Genomic DNA, 27,602 nt, shown 5'->3' with positions numbered 1-27,602 from the left:
ACAACTTGATTGGAGTTCACCTGTGGTAAATTCAATTGATTGGACATGATTTGGAAAGACACACACAGTTGACAGTGCATGTCAGAGCAAAACCAAGCCATGAGGTCGAAGAAGAATGTCAGTAGAGCTCTGAGACAGGATTGTGTCAAGGCACAGATCTGGGGAAGGGTACCAAAACATGTCTGCAGCATTGAAGGTCAACATGTCTGCTTCCCTCATTCTTAAATGGAAGAAGTTTGGAACCACCAAGACTCTTCCTAGAGCTGGCCGCCCGGCCAAACTGAGCAATCGGGGAGAAGGGCCTTGGTCACGGAGGTGACCAAGAACCCGATGGTCACTCTGACAGAGCTCCTTCCAGAAGGACAACCATCTCTTCATCCCTCCACCAATCAGCCCTTTATGGTAGAGTGGCCAGACGGAAGCCACTCCTCAGTAAAAGGCGCACGACAGCCCGTTTGGAGTTTGCACCCCAAGATGCACCCAAAGGACTCTGAGAAACAGGATTCTCTGGTCTGATGAAACCAAGATTGAACTCTTTGGCCTGAATGCCAAGCGTCACGTCTAGAGGAAACCAGGCACCATCCCTACGGTGAAGCATGGTGGTGGCAGCATCATGCTGTGGGGATGTTTTTCCGCGGCAGGGTCTAGGAGACAAGTCAGGATCGAGGGACAGATGAACGGAGAAAAGTACAGAGAGATCCTTGATGAAAACCTGCTCCAGAGGACCTCAGACTGGGGTGAAGGTTCGTCGTCCAACAGGACAACGACCCTAGGCACACAGCCAAGACAACGCAGGAGTGGCTTCAGGACAAGTCTCTGAATGTCCTTGAGTGGCCCAGCCAGAGCCCAGACTTGAACCCGATCGAACATCTCTGGAGAGACCTGAAAATAGCTGTGCAGTGACGCTCCCCAACTAACCTGACAGAGCTTGAGAGGATCAACAGACAAGAATAGGAGAAACTCCCCAAATACAGGTGTGCCGAGCTTGTAGTGTCATACCCAACCCAAGAAGACTCAAGGCTGTAATCGCTGCCAAAGGTAAAGGGAACCCAAAGGGAAAAAAACATTTAATCAATTTTAGAATAATGCTGTAACGTAACAAAAGTGAAAAAGTCAAGGGGTCTGAATACTTTCCAAATGCACCGTATACATTGTGTCATGATATCTCGAACAGAACTATGTCTGTTTGCTGTGTACTGTCCTGCCTAGAAGTTTTTAGATACGCATTTGGACCTAAACATGTTGGAGAGACTCAAGGTTTGTTGTTTTCATGACAGAAATGATTCAGAAGCTATTAAGCTATTACTATTAAATAGTCATGGCTTAGTGATACCATTTGAGTAAACAATGGCATGGGTGGTTTTACCTTTGTGATGAAAAATGTAAAGATGTGATGAAAAAAGTGTACATGGGCATACCGTCCAGTTGACCTCTATGAAATTATGAACGTCATGATTTTCACTTCAAAGTTGGGACACTATCAAGTTTGACAACAGAGACCTCATTTGGTTTCATTCGTTTAGCGTGTCCTCTTGGACAAGGACATCACTAAAACAAAGAAATAATAATGATAACATTGTTGGGTAATAGGTTTGTTTATCTTTGTTTTTCGTATCTACCTTCATGCATTTGCTAAACTTGCCTCACGCTTGATGTAAAAGCAGCCTATTCGACAGACAGAGGATGTTCATCCCATAAGAATGAGTAGATATAGAAATAAGAATGAGTAGATATAGAAATAAGAATGAGTAGAATTTGAATGCCCATGGTTAGAGGTTCTATATCTGTTCCACTCATTCTAATTCTATGGTTCATCATGCCATTTGATTCTAGTGAAACTATAGGCTATGTTCAACCACTTTCATCAGCCAACTATAATTTATGGTTTTAATATGTTTAATTGATTTTAAGTCATGTTCTTGGCTAGACCGGAAGACACGCCAAATACCTTGTAAATAGTAAACACATACAGCTACAACAGGAAGTTCACTTCACGGTTTTGGTGTATCATTTCACTTCTTAATCATTGTTTCTGCTTGGGATGATAATTTATGAAGGACTAAATTGCTTAAAGGGATTTGACATTAAAGGGATTATTCCCATGTAATCCTCTGGTCCCAGTAGACCCAACCTGATCAGTGAGCGCTGCATGGCCAAACACCACCAGCGCACTTTAGGAAATACCAACACACACACACACAAACACACTGAAGGAAATACCAACGCCATGCAATTGGATATTCAAGAAGGAGGTTCGTATTAGAGGCAGAGACATATTAACAGCCTGCTGGTTTTCCTTGTCATCCCCAATTAACGATGGCAAATCCTGTTTTCATCCTAGTAAATGAGAGTGTTTAAAGGTTAGGGGATTTCATTTATTTCATTTTATAACTAAAGCAGCTTGTAATTTTCTATGGGTGTTAAGTTAGAATTTTGGGAGGGGGGTTAGAATTAGGAATGGGAATGGTGTTGTTACAGGATCCTGTATACCTCTGGAGACACACACACACACACACACACACACATACACACACACACATAGGTTCAGCCTATTAGGAGAGTAAAGGCTGTTTTAAAAACAAGACAATATACTCTGGACTGTTAGTATCTGTGTGTAGGTATGTGTGTGTGTGTGTGTGTATAGGTATGTGTGTGTGTGGGATGTTGCTGCATAAATACTAATAGTCCCTGTTCATGTCTTCCTCCCTGCAGGTGGAGCTGACAGGAAGTAGTGTATTTGACTACGTCCACCCTGGTGATCATGTGGAGATGGCAGAGCAGCTGGGCATGAAGCTGCCCCCGGGGCGAGGCCTCCTTTCTCAGGGCACCGCCACCGAGGACGGCGCCAGCTCTGCCTCCTCCTCCTCACACGCAGAGACCCCCGAGCCAGGTGGGCTTTACAGGGCACCCGCCGCGGGCAAAGGAGGAGGAGAGGGAGGCAGATGGATGGGAGATGGGTGGGGGAGTGGGAGAGGGGGAGAGTTGGGTGTATGGGAGACAGGGGATGGAGTGGGAGATGGGTGGGGGGAGTGAGAGAGGGGAAGAGTTGGGAATGTATAGGAGACAGGGGGATGGGGTGGGAGATGAGGGAGACAGTGGAGAGGGGATGGGGTGGCTTTTAATGAAAAAACTGATTGGTGTTAACATTAGAACGAAATGTGCCATCTTCAACATGGTTTCAAAAGGGAAAGCTTTTGGCATTTTTATGCTGTTTTGTAATTGCTTTACTTCGGTTATTTGAAAAGCTATTATGAGTTTGGGTGTTTGGCTGGCATACCTGATTGTGTTATTGTTTTTACAATAGAGTACAGACAGTTTAGACCATGTCAGTACTGAGTTGCTGCATTTTATCATTGTAGTGTCAAGTAAGAACAACAGTAGATTCATTTGGCTGTTGACTCACACTCAGACCAGTCTGTGGGGGTTTTCTGTTATGAAGGGTGGGTGTGTGACATGATACGTCTGATGAGTGTCTCCAGCAATGCCCCAGATCCTCACAGGGACAGTGGAGAGAGAGACTGTGAAGCCCAGCCGTACTGTAACACGAGCTTACCCACCCTGCCTCCTTCCCCAATTTAATTAGAGAAGGAATTGTATAGAAGGAATGAAAAGAGGTGACATTCCTCATTGGGATTCTTTTCAGGCCTGTTATAGGCTTTGCCTTCCAAATGTTCCCATTTTCATTGTGTTGTACTGATGATAATTTAAGTATTAGGGGGAAATCCATTTATAAATTMAACAAAATGACTTGATATCCATCAGTCCCTTAGTTCATCAAGCTGTTCAAACAGGAGGAAGATTGGCTGGTCGGCCCGAGTCTTCGGAGAGATTCTGTAATTAGATCTTCAAAGGATTTATTATTTCCTGATTGGGGCTGTAAATGAATTGAAGTTCCACATTTTGTCCTTTTCGTGCATTTTTTTCCAGCCAGGAGATATTTCACACTGGCAGAGCAGCGGAAGAAGAGAGGAGAGGGAGAGACTGTGTAGGAGTGCTTTCCAATGTTCATTTCTTTGGCGAGGAGAGAGAGAGAGAAAAATAAAGAGGGTATCTAATGAGCGTTAGGGCTCCTGACATTGAGATTTATTTGTGTACACAGGGACTATGAATGGGCTGTAGGAACAGAAAAAGGGCACCCAACACTTTCCCACCTCCACCACTTCCTGTCCTTTTCTCCTTTTTCTCTCTCTCTCTCTCTCTCTCTCTCTCTCTCTCTCTCTCTCTCTCTCTCTCTCTCTCTCTCTCTCTCTCTCTCTGGCAGCCAAGTGAAAGAGAAGCGGGCAGTGTTTAAGGGAATGCCAGGTTTTTCCATCCTCTTGTCACCTCCCACTTTACCCGTAAACACACACACACAGCGACCCCCCCCCTCCACCACACACACACACCACACACACACACACACAACACACACACACACACACACACACACACACACACACACACACACACACACACACACACACACACACACACACACACACACACACACACACACACCACACACACACAAACTCCACCACAGAGCTCCTGTTGTACTTCCTCTCTCAGCTCCACCAACAGGATGTCACATCTTCTTCCCCATCCATACCTGCAGGATATAATAGTGTTATCAACAGTCTATTTTGCATACATGCAGCAGACTGGGATTCCTCCCCCTTCTCCTCTCAAGGGCATGTCAGCTTGGTAATAAAGCTGTGAGTGGGGTGTGTGTACGTGTCTGAGCAGACAGTCTTTTTCTTGGAGATAGTAATCCTGGGTGTTTGTCAACAAGGTTTCTTTGGTAAGTATGAGAGTGGAACAGGATGCACTAGCGATGTGATTATTTACATTTGAGGGTTAAGTGCCTTCCTCAAGGGCACATCGACAGATTTTTTTTAACCTAGTCGGCTCTGGGTTTCGAACAAGTGACCTCTCGGTTTTTCTTCTATTTTTATTATATGAAGAATCATTTTGGGGGGGTTCATTTTCTGACTAAAGATTGCAGGAAGGGAATAGAGGTCGTTGAATATTTCACCCAATCAAGACGACAATACGGGTTAATAAATATACAACAGTTTTGCATTTTAGAATGCCAGTATAAAATCGTTTTCAATAGTTGTAGTGTTGCTACATACAAATGCACATGAAGTATTTCGGTCCAATCAAAGCAAAGCTTTGTTTGTTTACACTGAGATTCCAGAGAGGCACAAATTCCTCTTTTTCAATATATTTCAATCCATCAGTCTTCCTCAGGTCACACTAGGGAGTAATTTATTGATTGGAATTCATTTGAACTCCCAGTAATGTTCCCCCACAACAATCCTATATAGCATGTCTCTCCATATGAATGTTTTGGAACGTTTACGCCACTGTCTAAGGAGGAGACATAATTAAGTTTCAAGTTTTAACTTCATTTGCCATATGTGGGCAGCGGAGCTCTCGCATTAAAAACAGCATTTTCTTTTCTTATCACAGGAAGTAGTGTCCAGTCAAGGTAGTGCAGTTCAGTCTTACATCATTCAAATGAGTTCAACAATATTCTGTTCATTTAGGGGTAAAAAGAAAACTAATTGACATAAATAGTTCATTATGTGTCACAACAGTCTTAATTGTCCAAGGCATTGACTTATGTAAGGATCATAAGTCCTTGATTATTGTTGCTAATTATGCTATTAGTACAATGAATGTGAATAATTCTGTGTAATTGTACACATTTATCATAATTAGGAAGTTACCAAAGTTATTGTCATCTACATTTTACATCATGTAAAGGACAATTATCATTAGTTTCTCAAAAGATAGAGCGGCTGTGGAGCTGTGGGCAGTCGTGCCGGATGGTGTGGGTGTATGTGTTGGACAGTGTTTGTGTATACTGTATGTGTTAGGCAGTGTGTGTATATGCGCTGGGCAGTGTGTGTGTGCGAGCATGTGTGTGTGTGTGTGTGCGAGTATGTGTGTGTGTGCGTGGACTTGGTGAACTCCTATCCCAGTAGGTTAGACCTTTGATTTGTGTGGATCCTCCTCTAGCCTTTAACAGGTGTCTGCTGCATGTGACATTTGAAATGCAAATAAAGCTCTTTGCCAAAAGCCCCAGAATCTACCCTTGACAAGTCAGAGCAACCCCCTCTCACACACACACACACACACAGAAACACACACACCTGGTATGAGGGTCTGAGTCGAGGGCAGGGTTCTCCACCGTGGTATGTGTAGAAAAATATCTGTCAGAAAACACTATTAACTCCATAGACATGCACTGATTGTGGAAATTCAAATTCACACTTTTATTATGGATTTGCAAATGTGCTTCAATTAATTAAATAAAACCACTTTAACAAAGAAAGACTAAGTACGGTGCCATTATTATATTACAAAATTATTATACTAAAGCAAGAATTAGCCATTTTAAAAACGGGCGTGCTCTCCTAGTTTAATTGGATTTTTCAGAGTACATAATGAGCAATCAGAGACTATTATTAGTAGACTTTTCTAATGACTTTTTTAACTAAGACTAGAGGACGTGGATGTTCTGTTTACAATAGGGCATGAAAAAAGGTCATGGAAGAGTTGACTGACGACATAAGAGCTCACTGCTCCGATGTGAAATACATCTCATACTCCACGTGAATATCTCTCATAAATATAGATTTTAATGTCATGTAGGTTGAAATCAAACTTCTGAAGTGATATGTATAATTGAGAATATTATTTGACTACAGAGATCAGCTTCTGCTCTGCGTGTGTGTCTATGTGTGTGTGTGTTTTGGTGTGCGTGTGTGTGTGTGTGTGTGTTTGAATTATCCCCAGCCCCAGCTATTGTCCTGGGAAATAGGAGAGGAAGGAAACAATGACCTCCACCTGTTCTTGTGAATTAATGTTAGCCAGGAGAGGATGGGAGAGGAGGGTAGAGGAGGGTAGAGTAGAGGAGAGGAGAGGAGAGGAGAGGAGAGGAGAGAGGAGAGGAGAGGAGAGGAGAGGAGAGGAGAGGAGAGGAGAGGAGAGGAGAGGAGAGGAGAGGAGAGGAGAGGAGAGGAGAGGAGAGGAGGGAGAGAGAAGGAGCTAGCGTCTTTCTCGGTCCGCTGGAGGAAGGGTGGGGGTGTAGGAGGGTGGTTGAGTAGGCCCCGGCTCTCCTCCTGGCTGATAGACCTGCTGGAGGAAGGGTGGGGGTGTAGGAGGGTGGTTGAGTTAGGCCAGGCTCTCCTCCTGGCTGATAGACCTGCTGGAGCTGTTTATAAAGTGCGCAGACACACACACACACACACACTCGCCCTCTCTCACTGTCGCTCCTGGCCACAGTCAGCCAGAGAGGAAGTCTTCAGAGAGGCCCAGGGGCTGATATGCAGCCAGGTTGGTCGTGTTGGAGTAGTGTATAGAGGCTGGTTGGATAGGGTGGCAGGTTGGCTGTGTTGGGGTCATGTGTGCTCAGATGTGATACTCTTACACAGGGGCAGCTGTCACAGATTTGTATCTACCATAGCGCCCGTCCTGCCTCATTTATAGTCTGCTGGTGAAATTGCTCTCTTTTAGATGTCTTGTAGCCCAGAGTCCATATTGTTCTTTGGTGGTGTGGGCAGCAAGGCAATACCATGCAGTCGTATTGTACAGGCTATATGTGGAGTGTACATTTCACAGACGTGTATGTTCACAAATGTTGTGAAGGGTTTAACATGGCATGTTGTGACGGTGAATACTGTAGCTGGTGGCTGGTGACAGTGGATCCCGTCCCAGTCCATTCCAGCCCTGTCTAGCAGCATCAACCGGCGTCGGTTTATTCTCTCTCACGTCTCCCTCTGATTAGGAATGCAAATCCAAGTGTTTTGTTCATCTGTCTCTGTCAATACGAGGATATATTCAATTAAATAAACATCAGTCTTTGTTGTGATGCCCCCTTCTCTTTCTTTTATCTATAGAAACAGTCAGTCTACAAAGCAGACAGAGCTTATGTAGCTTCGAATGGAAATGCCAATGGAAATAAGGAAATGTGTTGCGTCTTGTGTACTCACCAGGAAATATGATATTTGCTGTCCAATATTTATTATTTGAAACATGCCCGTGACAAAGATTTCTGGATTTAGCGTTTGATTTTCATGTCGGTTACTTTCAATAAGGAGATAGGAAGTGGGATTTATGCTAGTTTCCTGTGACTGTGAGATGTGGTCTCCATCCCAAATGGCCCCCTATTCCCTATATGGGCCCTGGTCAAAAGCAGTGCACTAAATAGGGAATAGGGTTCCATTTGGGACACAGTAGTGGACTGTGCTGTGGCATTGAGTTCAGAGCGACTCTTTTTCTTTATTATTATGAGGAAAGTCCCTTAAGGGATCCCACTTCACAAACCTGCTGTGGTAATCCCAACAAATTTAAGGTCAATAGAGCAGGATAAATCGTATTGAAATATATTATTTTATTGATGAAATGAACACAGTAGCAATTACCAGAATTAAGTCAGAAGGAATTGCAAACAACCTACAAAAAAATATCTCGCTATTGTCTTTACTACTGTAAGTGCGTCTGAGGTTGCATGCGGTGTTGAAAGTAGTTGGTTTTCCTATATATAAATCAATATAGCTACCTATATGAATTGAGATTAGTGGTTGTTTAAACAAAGCTTGTACTGTGTGATTTCTGTGAATGATCTACCTGTCTTGGTATCCTAATTCAACACTCATAAAGCTCCTAACAGGGTAAAAGTCGTAATATAGTCCTTGATTTTCTGCTTGCAGGGGTAAAAACCATAAGTTACCTTAGAATGATGAAAGTACATATTAGTGCATCAGATAGATTCTCTGTCAAAGCATCAGTGTGGGTGTTGATGAACTAGGCATCGTAAATAAAGGCCTACCTGGCTCCTCGATCGCTAAGACAAATGTTTTTTAATCATCCGGTGTGTTCATTTATCCCAGGGCTCTAACTTTAGCCTTAAATTAAGCCTCTTGCTAAAGCATAACTTGATTTAAAAATTTTAATAAATCAAAATACCCATCAATCATGGCTAGCCTTCGTGTGGCAGCAGGTCTTTGATAAAATGATTCACCGCTTGCTGTATTTTCCCTTACAAAGCACTGAATATATTGTATTTTCTGTTATGCTTATAGCTGTAGTTTTAACCCAGACTTTATTCATAGACCCCACTTTTAGATATGAAACTAGTGTGTATTGATGAATTATGAGAGTGTTGTTTTGCTTGTGTTATTTATCAAATGAACCCCCTTCCACAAGGCCATTGTCCCCGCTGTGCCTCTTACACTTTTTATATCAATTCTGTCACTTACAGTTGGCTGTGACTGTGCTCAGTTATACATATTTGTTCTTAACGCAGATCAATGTTAGACAAGGAAAGCGTTCGTCTGAAAGCTGACATCTCAACCACTCTGTGGTGTAATTATTCAGGTTGCAGGTGCAGCCAATTATGTAGTATTATCTAGAGTCCGTCTGTGTACAACGCACACCTCTGACAGCTAGTTGACTGTACATGAAGACAATGGCTTCTGCTGTAACCCCTTAAAAAGCCCTTCCCACATTACTCAAAAGACTTATCAATGCTTTTGAAACGCATGTGCATTTCCATCATCACTCCTCCTAGTACCCGGAGCTGCTCCCAGGCGCTATCAAGCCGCTCGGGCTCGGCGCCTACATACGCAAAACAATCCCTAAAGAGGAACAAAGAAACTAATGACAGCTTAGCCGGCCTAAAAGATTGAAAATTCTGTCACGTTGAAAGTACAAGATCACTGGAGGAGGAAGGCATCAGAGCTTTGAAAGACAGAGGCAGGATCAAGCAGTCTCCTGACTATTAGAAGCCAGTTTTATTTAAGCTTATTTGGCTGATAAGGTTGTCAGAAAAGGCTTTTTTTATCAGCCTAGTGTAGTAGGGAGGCATTACCACACTGCTCTGTTCCCATGCAGTGTAGAGAGAGGGCTGCAGTGCTTTGTGGGAAAGGCTTTTGATAAAGCTGCCACATGTTTTCACACAGGAGGAAAAGCCACTTTGGAGTTCAGCTCTCTGATGTTAAGCGGTGGAGAATAATAACACACTGTTGAGAATGGGGACCCTCTTGTTTATATATTGTATTTTTGTCTTCATATGTAGACAGAGCTTTATTGTGTAGTCTGAACAGTCTGCGTTGGTTAATGTATTGTCAATGAATCGCTCTGTGTAAGAGAAATACGTGGTCAGAGAAGTAGTAACCTGGCAAGACAGAGGGGTTTTCAGACTTCCCCTCCGGGAAGAGAAAGGGAATACAAAATAGTAGCCATTGCAGTCACTCTGTTTTTTTTTTTTTAAAGCAATTGAGTTCTTTTTCCAGTTTGTGGAAATGACAAACCATGTCCCTTTGAATATCGCAGAGGGTGGAATATCAAAGACCAAGCATGTTGACAGAAAACGCAAACAAATAACAGTCATATTGTCCGAGTCCGACAACGACTCCTCGCTCACAAATAACGGCCTTCTAGAATTGTACATTGGGAGTATTAACTTATCAGACATGAAATATTGGGATGTCTGAATGACTCTGTCTAACTGGGTAGGAATGCATTGGTATTCTGTTAAGCTCTTATAGGCAAGATGGGTCACTGTGTTTCTCAGGCATTTATTCATAGAAAAGGAACTGCTGCTGCAATCTGACTTTCCTCCCTTTTAAATACATATTTTAGATCATTCACAGGAGTAAATAAAGGCCTTATTTGCAGCTTTGTGCACTATTTAGACTGCCCTCTCTCAGAGCTGAATTGCTTTTTGTTGGGCCTAAATTTCATATATATTTTTTTGTTTAACTAGGTGCTTATAAGACCCGGTAGTAGATAACAACAAACAGCAAACGGGTCTACTCCCAATAAACTGGGAAATTATCGCTTCTGCTCTTCCTCGTGACACAATTTGTCAAACCTGCTGATAGGAAACAAATTCTATTCATAAGGTCCCCCTCCTCCCGTCAGCATCGATGTGATTCGGTAGCAATTCAATTATAGTTTTGTGAGATAGTGAGCCCAGAGAGAGAATCCAGGCTGACAAGAAATATGACAGGACAGTTACAGAGTGTTTATGCAATTAAACTTTCACTGACAATACCTGGCGAATGATGAATGCCTGGGCTGAGGTGTGTGTGCACAAGCAATGTCCCACAAGGATTGCACATTTTTCATTATTTTACAGCTGCTCTGATCTTCCAGGGCTGGCCGGGAGCTGTTGCAGGGAGGGAGAAGAAGGGAGAGTTTGGAGGAGAGAGAAGGAGAGGGGGGTTAAAAGAGTGGGTGAGAGAGAGATGGAGATAGGGGTTAAGAAAGAGAGTGGGGAGAGGGGGAGAGAGAGAAGGAGATAGGGGTTATAGAAAGAGTGGAGAGAGGGAGAGAGAGGGGGAAAGGGAGAGGGCTTAGTAGAGAGAGGGTGTGGAGGGGTGTATAAGGGGGATGGAGTGTGGGGAAGGAAAAAGCTTGTTCTATTGTTGAGAGGACAGAAGCAACGAGTGACCCTTTTAAAACAGAGATGGGGTTTTTAAACGTGTCAATGACATGTTAAAAGAGGACTAGCTATTTCTTCCATAAAAATGACTGTGTTGTGAGCACTGAAACCATAGCACTTTTGGTTAGAATGACTTTACATTTAGTTTATGTTTAGCAATTACATTTAGTATGGGTATTTTGTATTTGATTTCTTCACACTCATACAGTGTATAAAATCTGCACCTGAAGGCTCAAACCCAGAGTAAAGTGTCAAGGGAGGCACAGCAGTTTGGTATAATCATAAGATTATCTTATGTGGTGCAAAAAATGTATTCCGTGTTAACATACAATCCAATTCTCAGGCAGTTTGCATTTCATTTGTTATCAGACAGTTGGCAAATTCAAACCCTATTTTAATAGGGTAGAAATGATTTCAAAGCTACTCTTTATCTAATGGAATCTGAATATTTTCCATCAAAGAGACTGACAGTATCTACATGGGATGTCAATATTCATAATTGCATGATGGTGTGTAGAGTCTGTTCCTATAGGACTCCTGTGATGATGTACTGTGTCTTAAATAAAATATAGGGCCAGGTTTGTGCGCCAGCTTGCTAGCGCTCAACACTCCTTACGTCTCAAATGGCACCCTATAGGCCCTGGTCAAAAGTAGTGTACTATATAAGGAATAGGTTGCCATTTGGGATGCAGCCCCCTACTGTCTTCCCCTTCATCCTGTCTTTGTCTTCTACCTTAATCGTGGTAGTCTTCAAAAGCCCATTAAAAGTAGGGAGCGAAGGCGTGGAGCAAAGAGTGTCCAACACAAACACACATTGATAATACACATCTGTCTGTCCTGTGAGGAGAAAAAACGCATTTAACGACAGAACACCGACGATCTCGCTAGCGTTACCTGCAGAGTGAAGTATAAAGAAGCAAGATCTACAATAATGGCATGGTAAAACGCGGACAAAAAGACAGTTGCGAAAAATGTAACGAGACAAGGGATCTTTTGGGAGTAGACAACTGTTAGAATGATGTTGTGCGATAGCTTCTCTGTTTATATTCTAGTTAACAAGGTCGTTGTGACCTTGGAAATACATGTCTTTGTCTACTTTGTCGCTGGCTTCATTTGCTAGTTATCAGCCATACAGGCATAGCCCGGTAAATGTTATTAGTGTGTTAGTCAATGGTTGGCATTCCACTGAGGGTTTCACCGACACCGGTTCGTTTGTCCACAGATCAGAATTTAGGAGAGGTGTTCTTTTTAATTAATCATTTGTCCTTCAAACAGTCAAGTTTCTCTCCTTCGTTATACGTTGGTTCTCCACAGATAATTAGGTCCCATAGTTCAGCTAATTCCACTTGAGAACTGGCTGTAGCCACCTGCTTCTTTTGTATGGGTAATCTTTGTCTTGTAAGATTCTGTCCCCGTAGACTATTGCAGCTCATGAAGAATGAGAAAATGTCTCTTTTTCCCCACAGTGTCCTCCGTGCACTTGCCTAAAATTTTAATTGTATGCGTACAACACTTCTCTCTCTCTCTCACGCACGCACGCACGCACGCAGGCACACACACACCTACACACCTACACACACACACACACACACACACACACACACACACACACACACACACACACACACACACACAACACACACACACACACACACACACACACACACACACACACGCAAATACACACACCTTGGTGTGATAGGGAGGTGTTGATTTTTAGGTGTATATGGATCTGAAAGGGAAACTAATCCTATTAATTCAAAGTGAATAACAAAGAGTAGCAGGCCTTTTCCCATGTTGTTCCATTTATTCAACCTGCTAGTGTTTTGTTCTTCCATCATAATTATTTCCCAGTCAGATCCGCACTGATTTCCTGGTGGACTTGTGTACCTCAGACTAACTTATAGAACAACGGAGCTGGGATAATTCACACTATTCCTCTGGGGTGGAGTTCTCCGTTTTTTCAAGGACATTTTTATTACAAAGCTGATGGAATTTGCATATTAATTCATTTCTTTCCATTTTTAAGATTAAATGTTGTCAACATGTATCAGTGCAAGGCTTTGACAGAGCTGATGAAATGGGTCAGTCAAGCTTGAACATTTTGGAGTATAGCAGCCATCTGCAACCTCCGAGCCCCCAGTGCCAAGCGCTCTCTGTCTCTCCTGCAACTTGATTAAAGAAAAGGACTTTGACTGGGGAGGGGCGGCGGGCGGATAGGAAGAGGGGAAGGCTAAAATGATATGCCAAATTCTATCAACTTGATTAGACTGTCATTAGAGGCTGTCGATTCATAAAGTGCATTTTCATGGTTTTTTTCTTTTTTAGAAAAAGACAAATACGATTTCCTTTCTAATACATCCCTTGTGCTTTTTTTGTATCTATTATCACACCAATAGACCGACCATCTGCAGCTCGAGGCTTCACCTATTTATTCTCATTCTGAACCACTCAAGAGTGAAGTCCAGTCCACTATCCCGCGTGATTATACGTTTCCTCGGCAGCACAACATTGATTAACTTAAACGACTGGCAATGAGCAAACCAGTTTTCAGAACGGTTTCATGTTCGCAATCATAAATGAACACAAATCCCTGGCTATCTCTATGTCTTTCATATGCTGGAGTCAGTGCTGTACTAGGCACTACACAGTAAGTAGCCCTGTCTCTGTTTATCTTCTCATCCCATGTTCATTAGTTGTGACTAGAGTCTCTGTCTTGACAAGTGTTATTGCTGTTCCGTCCTTTCCGTCCTATTCTGTCCTGTTCTGTCCTGTTCTGTCTCGTTCCATCCTGTTCCGTCCTGTTCCGTCCTGTTCCGTCCTGTATCATCCTCTTCCGTCCTGTTCCGTCCAGTTCCATCCAGTTCCATCCTGTACATCTACTCTGTCTGATCCATTCACCTCTTCCTCCAACACCCTAGCGAACTCCCTGAGATCTAGCCTGGCATAACTAATTTCCCTATGTTTCACTGTTGAGCACAGCGTTCAGTCTGGTTAAACCAGGCTACCTGTGATTAGCAGCGGGCCAGCAACCTCCTAAATGCAGCCATGACAAGACACACTCAACCCTCCCCATTGCCACCATCTCCCCCTGCACTGTTATGTCACACTCAGGGTGGGCCGTTATGATAAGGGAAGAAGAAACACACACCTTCATCTACTCCATCTAGCTTTCAATCTGACACCCACCACCTCACCCTCACCTCAGCGTCTCGCTTTCATTTCAAATCACGTAAGCAGCCAAGTCATGAGAAAAGAACAGAGCAGGCCATTTATCTGGTGTTGACTGTCAAAAGTAGTGCACTATGTAGGGAATATTGTGCTATTTGGGACGCAGCGTGGACATGGGGCTACAGTGACCTGCAGCTGATAACAACTGGACCGCCATATCAGCGCGTCACCTCCATTACCATATTAATAATGGATGGGCCTGGGTCACATCGCCCCGTGCTCCCCTGTCCTGTGCTCCCCCACAGGGTGGCAGGCTGGAGATGTCTAGGGGAGCATGTTATCTGACCACTGGCTATGGCTGTATGTATATACAGTTACAGGACAGGGAGGAGCTCCCTTGGACAAATGTCCATTCAGGGACAATAAAATTAATCTTCACTTGTCTAGATGGACATACAGTACCAGTCAAAAGTTGGGACACACCTACTCATTCAAGGGTTTTTCTTTATTATTTACTATTTTCTACATTGTAGAATAATAGTGAAGACATAAAAACTATGAAATAACACATATGGAATCATGTAGTAACCAAAAAAGTGTTATTATATAAAAATATATTTTAGATTTTAGATTCCTCAAAGTAGCCACCCTTTGCCTTGATGACATCTTTGCACACACTTGGAAATCTCTCAACCAGCTTCACCTGGAATGCTTTTCCAACGGTCTTGGAAAAGCTGAGCACTTGTTGGCTGACTTTCCTTCACTCTGCTGTTCAACTCATCCCAAACCATCTCAATTGAGTTGAGGTCAGGTGATTGTGGAGGCCAGGTCATCTGATGCAGCACTCTATCACTCTCCTTCTTGGTCAAATAGCCCTTACACAGTCTGGAGGTGTGTTGGGTCATTGTCCTGCTGAAAATAAATGATAGTCCCACTAAGCGCAAACCAGATGTGATGGTGTATCGCTGCAGAATGCTTTGGTAGCCATGCTGGTTAAGTGTGCCTTGAATTCTAAATAAATCACTGACAGTGTCACCAGAAAAAGCACCCCCAAAGCACCATCACACCTCCTCCTCCATGCATCACAGGAACCACACATGTGGAGATAATCCATTCACCTACTCTGCGTCTCACAAAGACATGGCGGTTGGAACCAAAAATCTCAAATTTGAACTCATCAGACCAAAGGACAGATTTACACCGGTCTAATGTCCATTGCTCGTGTTTCTTGACCCAAGCAAGTCTCTTCTTCTTATTGGTGTCCTTTAGAAGTGGTTTCTGTGCAGCAATTCGATCATGAAGGCCTGATTCAAATCAAATCAATCAAATCAAATTTTATTAGTCACATGCGCCGAATACAACAGGTTTAGACCTTACAGTGAAATGCTTACTTACGAACCCCTAACATACAATGCAGTTAAAAAAAATACGGATAAGAAAAAGAAATAAAAGTAACAAGTAATTAAAGAGCAGCAGTAAAATAACAATTGCGAGACTATATACAGGGGGGTACCGGTACAGAGTCAATGTGCGGGGGCACCGGTTAGTTGAGGTAATATGTACATGTAGGTAAAGTTATTAAAGGGACTATGTATAGATGATAATAACAGAGTAGCAGCGGTGTAAAAGAGGGGGGGTGGGCAATGCAACTAGTCTGGGTAGCCATTCGATTAGATGTTCAGCAGTCTTGTGGCTTGTGGGTAGAATCTGTTTAGAAGCCTCTTGGACCTAGACTTGGCGCTCGGGTACCGCTTGCCGTGCAGTAGCAGAGAGAACAGTCACTGCTGGGGTGGCTAGAGTCTTTGACTATTTTTAGGGCCTTCCTCTGACACCGCCTGGTATAGAGGTCCTGGATGGCAGGAAGCTTGGCCCCAGTGATGTACTGGACCGTTCGCACGACCCTCTGTAGAGCCTTGCGGTCGGAGGCCGAGCAGTTGCCATATCAGGCAGTGATGCAACCAGTCAGGATGCTCTCGATGGTGCAGCTGTAGAACCTTTTGAGGATCTGAGGACTCATACCAAATCTTTTCAGTCTCCTGAGTTGGAATAGGTTTTATCGTGCCCTCTTCACGACTGTCTTGGTGTGCTTGGACCATGTTAGTTTGTTGGTGATGTGGACACCAAGGAACTTGAAGCTCTCAACCTGCTCCACTGCAGCCTCGTCGATGAGAATGGGGGCATGCTCAGTCCTCTTTTTCTTTTAGTCCACAATCATCTCCTTTGTCTTGATCACGTTGAGGGAGAGGTTGTTGTCCTGGCACCACACAACCAGGTCTCTGACCTCCACCACATGGCCAGGTCTCTGTCTCGTCGTTGTTGGTGATCAGGCCTACCACTGTTGTGTCATTGGCAAACTTAATGATGGTGTTGGAGTTTCGCCTGGCTGTGCAGCCTTGAGTGAACAGGGAGTACAGGAGGGGACTGAGCAGACGCCCTGAGGGGCCCCTGTGTTGAGGATCAGCTTGGCAGATGTGTTGTTACCTACACTTACCACCTGGGGACGGCCCATCAGGATCCAGTTGCAGAGGGAGGTGTTTAGTCCCAGGGTCCTTAGTTTATTGATGAGCTTTGAGGGCACTATGGTGTTGAATGCCAAGCTGTAGTCAATGAATATCATTCTCACATAGGTGTTCCTTTTGTCCAGGTGGGAAAGGGCAGTGTGGAGGGCAATAGAGATTGCATCATCTGTGGATTTGTTGGGGCGGTATGCAAAATGGAGTGGATCTAGGGTTTCTGGGATGATGGTGTTGATGTGAGACATGACCAGCCTTTCAAAGCACTTCATGGCTACAGACGTGAGTACTATGGGTCATGTAGTCATTTAGGCAGGTTACCTTAGTGTTCTTGGGCACAGGGACTATGGTGGTCTGCTTAAAACATGTTGGTATTACAGACTCGGACAGTGAGAGGTTGAAAATGTCAGTGAAGACACTTGCCACTTGTTCAGTGCATGCCCGCAGTACACTCTCAGCTGTGCTTCCCTTTGTAGTCCGACGAGCGTCAGAGCCGGTGTAGTACGATTCGATCTTAGTCTTGTATTGACGCTTTGCCTGTTTGATGGTTCTTCGGAGTGCATAGCGCGATTTCTTATAAGCTTCCAGGTTAGAGTCCCGCTCCTTGAAAGCGGCAGCTCTAGCCTTTAGCTCAGTGCGGATGTTGCCTGTAATCCATGGCTTCTGGTTGGGTTATGTACGTACTGTCACTATGGGGGCGACGTCCTCAATGCACTTATTGATAAAGCCAATGGCTGATGTGGTGTACTCCTCAATGCCATCGGAGGAATCCCGGAACATATTCCAGTCTGTGCTAGCAAAACTGTCCTGTAGCTTAGCATCTGCTTCATCTGACCACTTTTTTATTGATCTAGTCACTGGTGCTTCCTGCTTTAATTTTTGCTTGTTAGCAGGAATCAGGAGGATAAAATTATGGTCAGATTTGGCGAATGGAGGGCGAGGGAGAGCTTTGTATGTGTCTCTGTGTGTGGAGTAAAGGTGAACCAGAGTGTTTTCCCTCTGGTTGCACATTTAACATGCTGATAGAAATGAGGGAAAACGAATTTAAGTTTCCCTGCATTAAAGTCCCCGGCTACAAGGAGCGCTGCCTCTGGGTGAGCATTTTCTTGTTTGCTTATGGCGGAATACAGCTCATTCAATGCTGTCTTAGTGCCAGCCTCTGACTGTGGTGGTATGTAAACAGCTACGAAAATACAGATGAAAACTCTCTAGGTAGATAGTGTGGTCTGCAGCTTATCATGAGATACTCTGCCTCAGGCGAGCAATAGCTCGAGACTTCCTTAGATATCGTGCACCAGCTGTTATTTACAAAAATACATAGTCCGCCGCCCCTTGTCTTTCCAGACGCCGCTGTTCTATCCTGCCGGTACAGCGTATAACCAGCCAGCTGTATGTTGACAGTGTTGTCCTTTAGCCACGACTATGTGAAGCATAAGATATTACAGTTTTGAATGTCCCGTTGGTAGTTTAATCTTCCGCGTAGGTCATCTATTTTATTCTCCAAAGATTGTACGTTTTCTAGCAGAATGGAAGGAAGAGGAGGTTTATTCGATCGCCTACGAATTCTAAGAAGGCAGCCCGCCCTCTGGCCCCTTTTTCTCCGCCTCCTCTTCACGCAAATGACAGGGATCTGGGCCTGTTCCCGAGAAAGCAGTATATCATTCGCGTTGGACTTGTTAAAGGAAAAAAAGGATTCTCCCAGTCCGTGGTGAGTAATCGCAGTCCTGATCTCCAGAAGTTATTTTCGGTCATAAGAGACGGTAGCAGCAACATTATGTACAAAATAAGAGAGAAAAAAAGTTGCAAACAACGCAAATAAACAAACAAAAAACCCAATCGGTTGGGGACACGTAAAACATCAGCCTTCTTCTCCGGCGCCATTGCTCTACCACTGCTTCACACAGTCTCCTCGGAACAGTTCATGTTAAGATGTGTCTGTTACTTCAACTCTGTGAAGCATTTATTTGGGCTGCAATTTCTGAGGCTCTAATGAACTTATCCTCTGCAGCGGAGGTAACTCTGCGTCTTCTTTTCCTGTGGCAGTCCTCATGAGAGCCAGTTTCTTTATAGCGCTTGATGGTTTTTGCGACTGCACTTGAAACTTTCAAAGTTCTTGAAATTTTCCGTATTGACTGACCTTCATGTCTTAAAGTAATGATGGACTGTTGTTTCTCTGCTTTTTTGCGCTGTTCTTGCCATAATATGGACTTGGTCTTTTACCAAATAGGGCTATCTTCTGTATACCACCCCTACCTTGTCACAACACAACTGATTGGCTCAAATGCATTAAGAAGGAAAAGAATTCCACAAATAAATTGTTAGCAAGGCACACCTGTTCATTGAAATGCATTCCAGGTGACTACCTCATGAAACTGGTTGAGAGAATGCCAAGAGTGTGCAAAGCTGTCATCAAGGCAAAGGGTGGCTACTTTGAAGAATCTCAAATATAAAATATATTTAGATTTGTTTAACACTTTTCTGGTAACTACATGATTCCATATGTGTTATTTCATAGCTTTGATGTCTGCAGTGTAGAAAATAGTAAAAAAAAAATAAGAAAAACTCTTGAATGAGTAGGTGTGTCCAAACTTTTGACTGGTACTGTATTTGTGGTTGGGATAACCATAATCAGTGTATGGAAGGTCTCTATGAAGTCTGGTCTGATACGTTAAACAGCATGTAGATGGGGGCTGGGCATCTGAAAACGTGATGTTGAAGAGATCAATATTCATCCTCAGTTCTTTTAATGACAAACTCGTTTGGCTTCTGATTTAGCCTTTTACATTTTAATAGACACAATAGAAATGATTGTTAGTTAGTCAACAAGACCCCTGTTTTTGTTATTCACGTTGATGGACTATATGGCTGTAGCTCCCTGATTGGAATAATAAATTAATTTGAAGGGATTTATGTCAATTTGAGAGAAAACCTTTTAAAGAGCATTTACAACTTGGGATTTAATTATCACTTCACTCTTCGGGGCCTTTCAGCTTTATTTGCACCTCCAAATTGATCTGCTGTGTTGATCGTTGTTGCGTTAGCGTTTAATCCTTCCATTTGGCTGTAAACGTACGCCTGTAAGCACGCCTCATGTTGCCTTCATCTAGCGCTTGACATGGTGACTCAGGTGGGGTTCCAGCTTAGATAGATACGGCTCTCAAATAGAGAGAAGATCTAGAGAGTGTTTTAGGGGAAATCGTTGGAAGTTTAGTTTTCCAAGCCAATGCGAACAGGCCAGTTTATAAAGGATATATTTATGAGTAGACCCTTATATGAGTATATTTATACTCATGGTTTGTCATGTTGTAGTTATCATATTGGCACTATGTACATGTAGGGTGGTTTAGAGAATATTTCAGGGAAAACCTTTGGAAGTTTAGTTTTCAAACAAAGTATTTTTCCTTGTTGCTGGTTTAGTCACGTTGGTACTTCAGTTTTTATTATTCAGTGTATATCATGTAGAAATTACTCTTAGAAACACCTTTTGTATCCTATACTTTCTGTATTGTCAACCAAGGCATATCACCACTTTATTCAACTATATTAGAGGTGCTCCATGTTTGGTTGGAAAAATGTGTTTTCATCAATTAACGTAATCACTTGGTCTAGGAGAAACATATTGGAACATATTTGCTTCTGTTTATCGTAATTTATCTTCAGAGATGTATTGTGAAATCAGCAAAGTGGCTGGGCACACTTAGTGATGGAGAGCGAACATGGCCGTCAAGGAAATGCAGCTATTGTATTGTATTACAATATAAGAGGTGCCTCTTGAAAGGTCTCAGGGGGTCCTGTAGGGAGAGCACAGCTCTGTATGATATGTACAGATTCCCACCACTAGCCGTCTCAGTGGCATTGCATGATGTTGAAATGGCGTCTATTGGCAACCATTTAAGAATGATATTGACCTTGATGCAAAAAGATACATGAATCCAGTTTTCCACTCTTGAGAGAAATACAGAACGTATTCACCCTTTCCACTCCCACTGTAAAGCTGGACACCTGTCACAGTACCTCAATTATTAGTTGATATCTTGAATTCGCCATACAGGAAATTTCTTTTGAATGTCACTGCCTGAAATGATGCATGGTACAGCTGTATGTTTTTAATTCATCTCCCTCCCTGGGATTGTTGGCTAGAGGGTTACTGGGTGTAGAGGATAGGAGGCACAAGTGACAGAGGAGGACAAGGTGCGTCACGGCATTTTTCCTGTCAACCTCTAATTATTAAAGGTGCCATTACAATACAAGTCTCTCTCTGTATGTTTCACATCCCGCTCACACATTAAACACAACACACACCACACACACACACACACCACACACACCACACCCACACACACACACACACACACAACACACACACACCACACACACACACTTTCTCTCCCAAACACAAAGGCGAGCTGTATTGAAAAATCACCCTCTACCTCTCAATATGGAGCCAGCCAGCAGAGCCTTTCCAATTAGTACAGGGCCTGGTGCATTATATATCATTACTAATGTACAGAGAGAGGCCCTCATTCATCAGAGCGGGGCGAGACAAGGACCTCCCCGCATCTAGATATGGAGGACAGACACACTGAGCCTGAGCCATGGGCTATACACTTTATCTTGATTTATCTGTGCGTTAAATGCTTGACGCTTTGAATTGGTACTAATATTTATATAAATGTAAATTGAGGAATATTAGCAGCCGGAGTAGGGGAGCCTCGCTAAGGCATATAAGTCATTTAAGACAGGGAGCTTGTAGCTTGTAGAAGTGTCTTGGCTTTGTAGCAGCTTCCTCCTCTGAGTCGTCCCAGGTGTGTAGAAATGGTATGGTGACGGGGGTTGTCAGGGAGAGGAGAGGAGCAACAGGGGGCTAAAGAACTGCCAGTGGGTTATTGATGATGGTCAACAATCAACACCACAGCACAGAAAGTAATACTTTTAAAGTCTCATCACTTACACACAGAGATGGTTCATTCTGAGGGCTTTCATCAGGAAAATTAATCCAGACCGGCAGACCCTGCCAAACCGTAAATTATGCTCACAAATTCTTTTTTCTTTTTAAGAAGTAATCTTTTATGGTGTCATTTTTTATATTAGATCCAGGCTTGTAAAGCTTATTGTCTTGTATAGTTTCACATTTCACTGCAAAGTGCTCTGGCACTTGATGTTTGACGGCTGCTTACTCTACATGTAAAAATGTGGTAGGCTACATTAACTTTTCAAGATTTGCGCACTGCTCTCTTTTTACTATCAACATAAACATGCATGGATCTCAATATGGTCACTTGACCAAACGATTAGGTGGTAATCACTCTATGGTTTACGTGTTAGCACGGTACTTCATGTATTACAACCCTATAACACATACCTACAGTACAGTAAATCATTATTCTCCCATGCAGTATCAAAACCATTCATTGGGCTGGGGCTGCCCTCGCAATAGAACCACGAGTGTGTCCCAAATGGCACCCTTTCCCCTATATAGTGCACTCATTTTGACCAAAGTCTCAAAAGTAGCGCACTATAAAGGGATTAGGGTGCCATTTGGGACGAATACACTATCATGTGAAATCAGCCTCTCTATCTAGGAACACAAATGATCCCCTGTGCCACTCCACACTATAATAATCAGAGTAATGCTCCAACAGACCAGATATTATCATTAGTTTGATGAAGAAAGTATTGCAATGGCGTTCGACGTGTCTGACTCGTAAATTGCCCAGTCTATAATTCACATTCACATCATAACCGCCAACTAACAGAAGCCCACTGGTGGGGAAACACACCACCCCCCCCAACCCCTCACAAATGACTCTGATGTTGCTTTAGTTAGACGTCCGTAGGGTGAAAAAAGAGCCCTGTGTCTTTAAGGCCAGTCGGTTGGCTCGTGCCTTCCCTCCTTCCCTAATGAAAATTCTCAGTTCGAAGAGGCTCTGATCTTGTGTTTTAGTAAAATAGAACTCTGCAGCTGACTGGCAGCTCTGATCTAAAGCATTTAAGTGTACGTTTTGATCTCTCTGCCTTTGATTAAAACTAATGAGCTCATTTAATTCAAAATGGGAATCTGTGATAAGAGAAATAAGGTTGATGTGATTGGATTAGAGAGGCGAATTAAACTCCTAGAGCTACTGCTGAAGTTTGTGGCTGCTGCTGCTTATACAGTGTATTAAAAAGCTGTTGGCGTATTCTGCTGTGTTAGATGATGAGCAAAATTTCATAGTAATTCATATTTAATCAGAAGAAATGAAATGACTAAATATAACATGGCTCTGGCTTCTCCCCAGAGTGATAAAGGACTGGTTAGATTTTAAATGACATTTAATTCATGTCCTCAGAAAAGAAGAGAAAAAAATGTCGCCTTGTGAAAGAGAATGGCACCACCACCCCTCACCCCCTCCCCCCCGGCCTCCTCACCCCTCCCTTCATCCCTCCATCCCCACCCTCCTCCTTTACACTGATCACATTGTTTCCGGTTCCAGAGACCCAAAGTCACTGCAGCCTTGTTATATGCAGAGTAGCAGAAAACCGGATTTTCCAGGTGTGCTGTTTTAGTAATCCCATTTCAATGTAATCTCCTAGTCTTGTCCATGGCTGTGTGTCTGCCTGTCTGCCTGTAGAGTAAAGTGGAGGCTGTCTAATGTCCTGTCCATCTTTGGGGACAGAGACAGTCAGGGGAGACACACGACATGCACACAAACATCACACACACCAACACACACCACACACACACACACACACACACACACACACACACACACACACACACCACACACAACACAACACACACACGGTCTTGTTTAACTAACCTGGGGCGCAACATTGATTCCCATTCAAAATCCTATTTTCCCTAACCCTACCCTAACCTAACCCTAAACTTAACCACTAACACTAACCTTAACCCAAAGCCTAACCTTACCCTGAACCTAACCTTAACTCCTAACCTGAACCTTACCTTTACACATTTTTCTTCCCAATTTGTGATATCCAATTGGTAGTTATAGTCTTGTCCCATCGCTGCAACTCTCGTACGGACTCTAGAGAGGCGACGCTCGAGAGCCGGCATCCTCAAAACACAACCCGCACTGCTCCTTGACCACCTGCTCGCTTAACCCGGAAGCCAGCCGCACCAATGTGTTGGAGGAAACACCGTACACCTGGCGACCGTGTCAGAGTGCATGCACCCGGCCCGCCACCAGGAGTCGCTAGTGCGCGATGGACAAGGACATCCCGGCCGGCCAAACCCTCCCCTAACCCGGACAACTCTGGGCCAATTGTGCGCCGCCTCATGGGTTCTCCCGGTTGCGGCCGGCTGCGACAAAGCCATGTATCAAACCTGGATCTGTAGTGACGGCGCTAGCAGTGCCTTAGATCGCTGCGCCATTCAGGAGGCTCCTAACCTTACCGTTAACCCTTATTTTAATCCTAACCATAATTCTAATCCTAACTCTAATTCTAACCTTAACACTAAACCCCTTAGAAATAGCCTTTAATCAATAATCAACCCAATAATCAACCCAATTTTCCTTAGTTTCCTATTCTTTTGTGGGGCTTCTGGTCCCCAAAAGTATAGTTTAACAAGTCTACTCACACACACACACACACACACACACACACACACACAACACACACACACACACACACACACACAACACACACACACACACACACAACACACACACACACAACACAAACACACACACACACACACACACACCACAGTCAGTGAGACAAGGAGGGGCGGGCCTGTCTGCACCTATATTATCTCCCCAGATGGATTGAATGTTATGAATATGCATTTGATTATTAAGCCTTGATCAGGAGCGCAGGGACACAGAGTGACAAATGGACCGTTTCACCTTTGACTAATAGGTGTCCTTGTTGTGTTCTGTTGCCGAGACTCAGACTGACCTCAGTTGTGGTCGTTTTTAAATGCGTTGAGATGAAAGATGACAAACGTATGTTTAGAATTGACTTCAAGATCTTGAACTTTGTTGAATCAAGGATGAATATCATTGTTTAGAGTTAGATGAGCTGTAATTCATTGACAATGTTACGCTTGTTTGTTTGTGCAAATAAAAAAAACGTGAATCAACTCTAATAAGTATTCCATTACATGAATTGAAATATTGTACTTCATGGAGAATACATACTACACTTGAGCTCAGTGAAGAGAAACATGCACTTGACTTTTTAAAAATTACAGTGTTAGACGAAGCAGAGGTTGTACCCTATTACAGAACATGATTAAACATTGTCCAACTATATTGGCAACTTGTATTGTGTTGTTTTGATTGAGTTTTTTTTCCAAATTAGAAGATTACCTGGAGATGATAGAAACTCCTGAGAGGTTACTACGTCTGCCCATCTTACTTATATCGCGCCACCTCTCTTAGGCTTACTACAAACACTACTACCAAAACACACACATGTTGGGCCAGGTAATGAAAGTAACCGTGTGTGTGTGGTGTTTGCCTCCACAGTTGAGTCCACCAGCCCCAGCTGCTTCCCAGACAACACTCTAGAGCGCGGCTCCTTCTTCATCCGTATGAGTCACACTGACCAAGAGAGGTGTCCACATCAAGTCTTCAGGCTATAAGGTAAGACCCAGAGGCACAGTGGCCAAGCCACAGAGATCCTTTAATCCCCATTCCATCAGCAGTATGGTGTTACATACATACAGTAAAATCGGTAAGTATTCAGACCCCTTGACGTTTTCCACATTTTGTTATGTTACAGCCTTATTCAAAAATGGATTAAATCGTTTTTTCCCCCTCGTCAATCTACACACAATACCTCATAATGAAAAAGCAAAAACAGGTTTTTGAAATTCTTGCAAATTTAATAAAATATATCAAATTTACTAAGTATTCAGACCTTTTACTCAGTACTTTGTTGAAGCACCTTTGGCAAGCTTGGCACCACTGTATTTGTGGAGTTTTTCTCTGAATCTTTCTGCAGATCCTTCTCAAGCTTTCTGAGGTTGGATGGGGAGCGTCGCTGCGCAGCTATTTTCAGGTCTCTCCAGAGATGTTAGATCGGGTTCAAGTCTGGGCTCTGGCTGGGCCATGCAAGGACATTCAGAGACTTGTCCCGAGACACTCCTGTGTTGTCTTGGCTGTGTGCTTATGGTCATTGTCTGTTGGAAGGTGAACCTTCGCCCCAGTCTGAGGTCCTGAGCGCTCTGGAGCAGGTTTTCATCAAGGATTTTAAACATTTTCACACTGAGTATACACAAAACATAGGAACAACCCCCCCCCCCCCATGCTGCCACCACCATGCTTCACCGTAAGGATGGTGCCAGGTTTTCTTCAGACGTGACGCTTGGCATTTAGGCCAAAGAGTTCAATCTTGATTTCATCAGACCAGAGAATCTTGTTTCTCATGGTCTGAGTGTCCTTTAGGTGCCTTTTGGCAAATCTCCAAGTGAGCTGTAATGTGCCTTTTACTGAGGAGTGGCTTCTGTCTGGCCTCTCTACCATAAAGGCCTAATTGGTAGAGTGCTGCAGAGATGGTTGTCTTTCTGGAAGGTTCTCCCATCTCCACAAAGGAACTCTGGAGCTCTGTCAGACTGACCATCGTGTTCTTGGCCACCTCCCTGACCAAGGCCCTTCTCCCCCAATTGCTCAATTTGGCCGGGCGGCCAGCTCTAGGAAGAGTCTTGGTGGTTCTTAACTTCTTCCATTTAAGAATGATGGAAGCCACTGTGTTCTTGAGGACCTTCAATGCTGCAGAAATGTGTTGGTAGCCTTCCCCAGATCTGTGCCTCAACACAATCCTGTCTCTGAGCTCTACGGACAATTCCTTCGATTTCATGGCTTGGTTTTTACTCAGACATGCACTGTCAACTGTGGGACCTTATATAGACAGGTGTGTGCCTTTCCAAATCATGTCCAATCAATTGAATTTAGAAACATCTCAAGGATGATCAATGGAAACATGATGCACCTGAGCTCAATTTTCGAGTCTCATAGCAAAGGGTCTGAATACTTATGTAAATAAGTTATTTTTGTTTTTCATTTTTGATTATATATTTGTTAACATGTAAAAAAAAACGTTTTTGCTTTGTCATTATAGGGTAATGTGTGTAGATAGATTTGTTTTATTTAATCCATTTTAGAATAAGGCTGTAATGTAACAAAATGTGGAAAAAGTCAAGGGATCTGAATTCTTTCCGAAGGCACTGTAAATACACTGAATATACAAAACATTAAGAACAACATCCTGATATTGAAGCATCCCCCCCCCCCCCTCACAAGGTGTCAGAAGCTCTAGAAGGTATCAAAAGCGTTCCAAGGGATGCTGGCTCATGTTCTTAATGTTTTGTATACTCAGTGTATGGCGTTCTATATGTCATTCTCCGGGCCTGTAGTCATCATCATATTCATAGCATGTCAGAAAAATTGTAGCTGTCTGTGTTAACATTATTTTTATAGAGAAATTCAAGAGCTCAACATTAAGTTGATAAGATGTATGGCTTCTGGGGT

The 27,602-nt window shown here is 43.3% G+C and overlaps 1 protein-coding gene across 1 annotated transcript in view; it reads left to right on the top strand.

Moving 5' to 3' along the window:
- Positions 1 to 2,694: 2,694 nt before the first annotated feature.
- The window catches only part of LOC111968512 (neuronal PAS domain-containing protein 3-like), a 47,154-nt gene continuing 22,246 nt past the window's right edge, over positions 2,695 to 27,602 (top strand). The window contains 3 exon segments of the mRNA XM_023994140.2: positions 2,695 to 2,890; positions 25,599 to 25,668; positions 25,670 to 25,715. Of these exon segments, the coding sequence (XP_023849908.2) occupies positions 2,695 to 2,890; positions 25,599 to 25,668; positions 25,670 to 25,715 (312 nt within the window).

Source organism: Salvelinus sp. IW2-2015, linkage group LG9 (genome assembly GCF_002910315.2).
Source record: "Salvelinus sp. IW2-2015 linkage group LG9, ASM291031v2, whole genome shotgun sequence".
Taxonomy (NCBI): domain Eukaryota; kingdom Metazoa; phylum Chordata; class Actinopteri; order Salmoniformes; family Salmonidae; genus Salvelinus; species Salvelinus sp. IW2-2015.
Note: the sequence above shows the minus strand (reverse complement) of the source record. Positions and strands in the feature narration are given on the sequence as shown.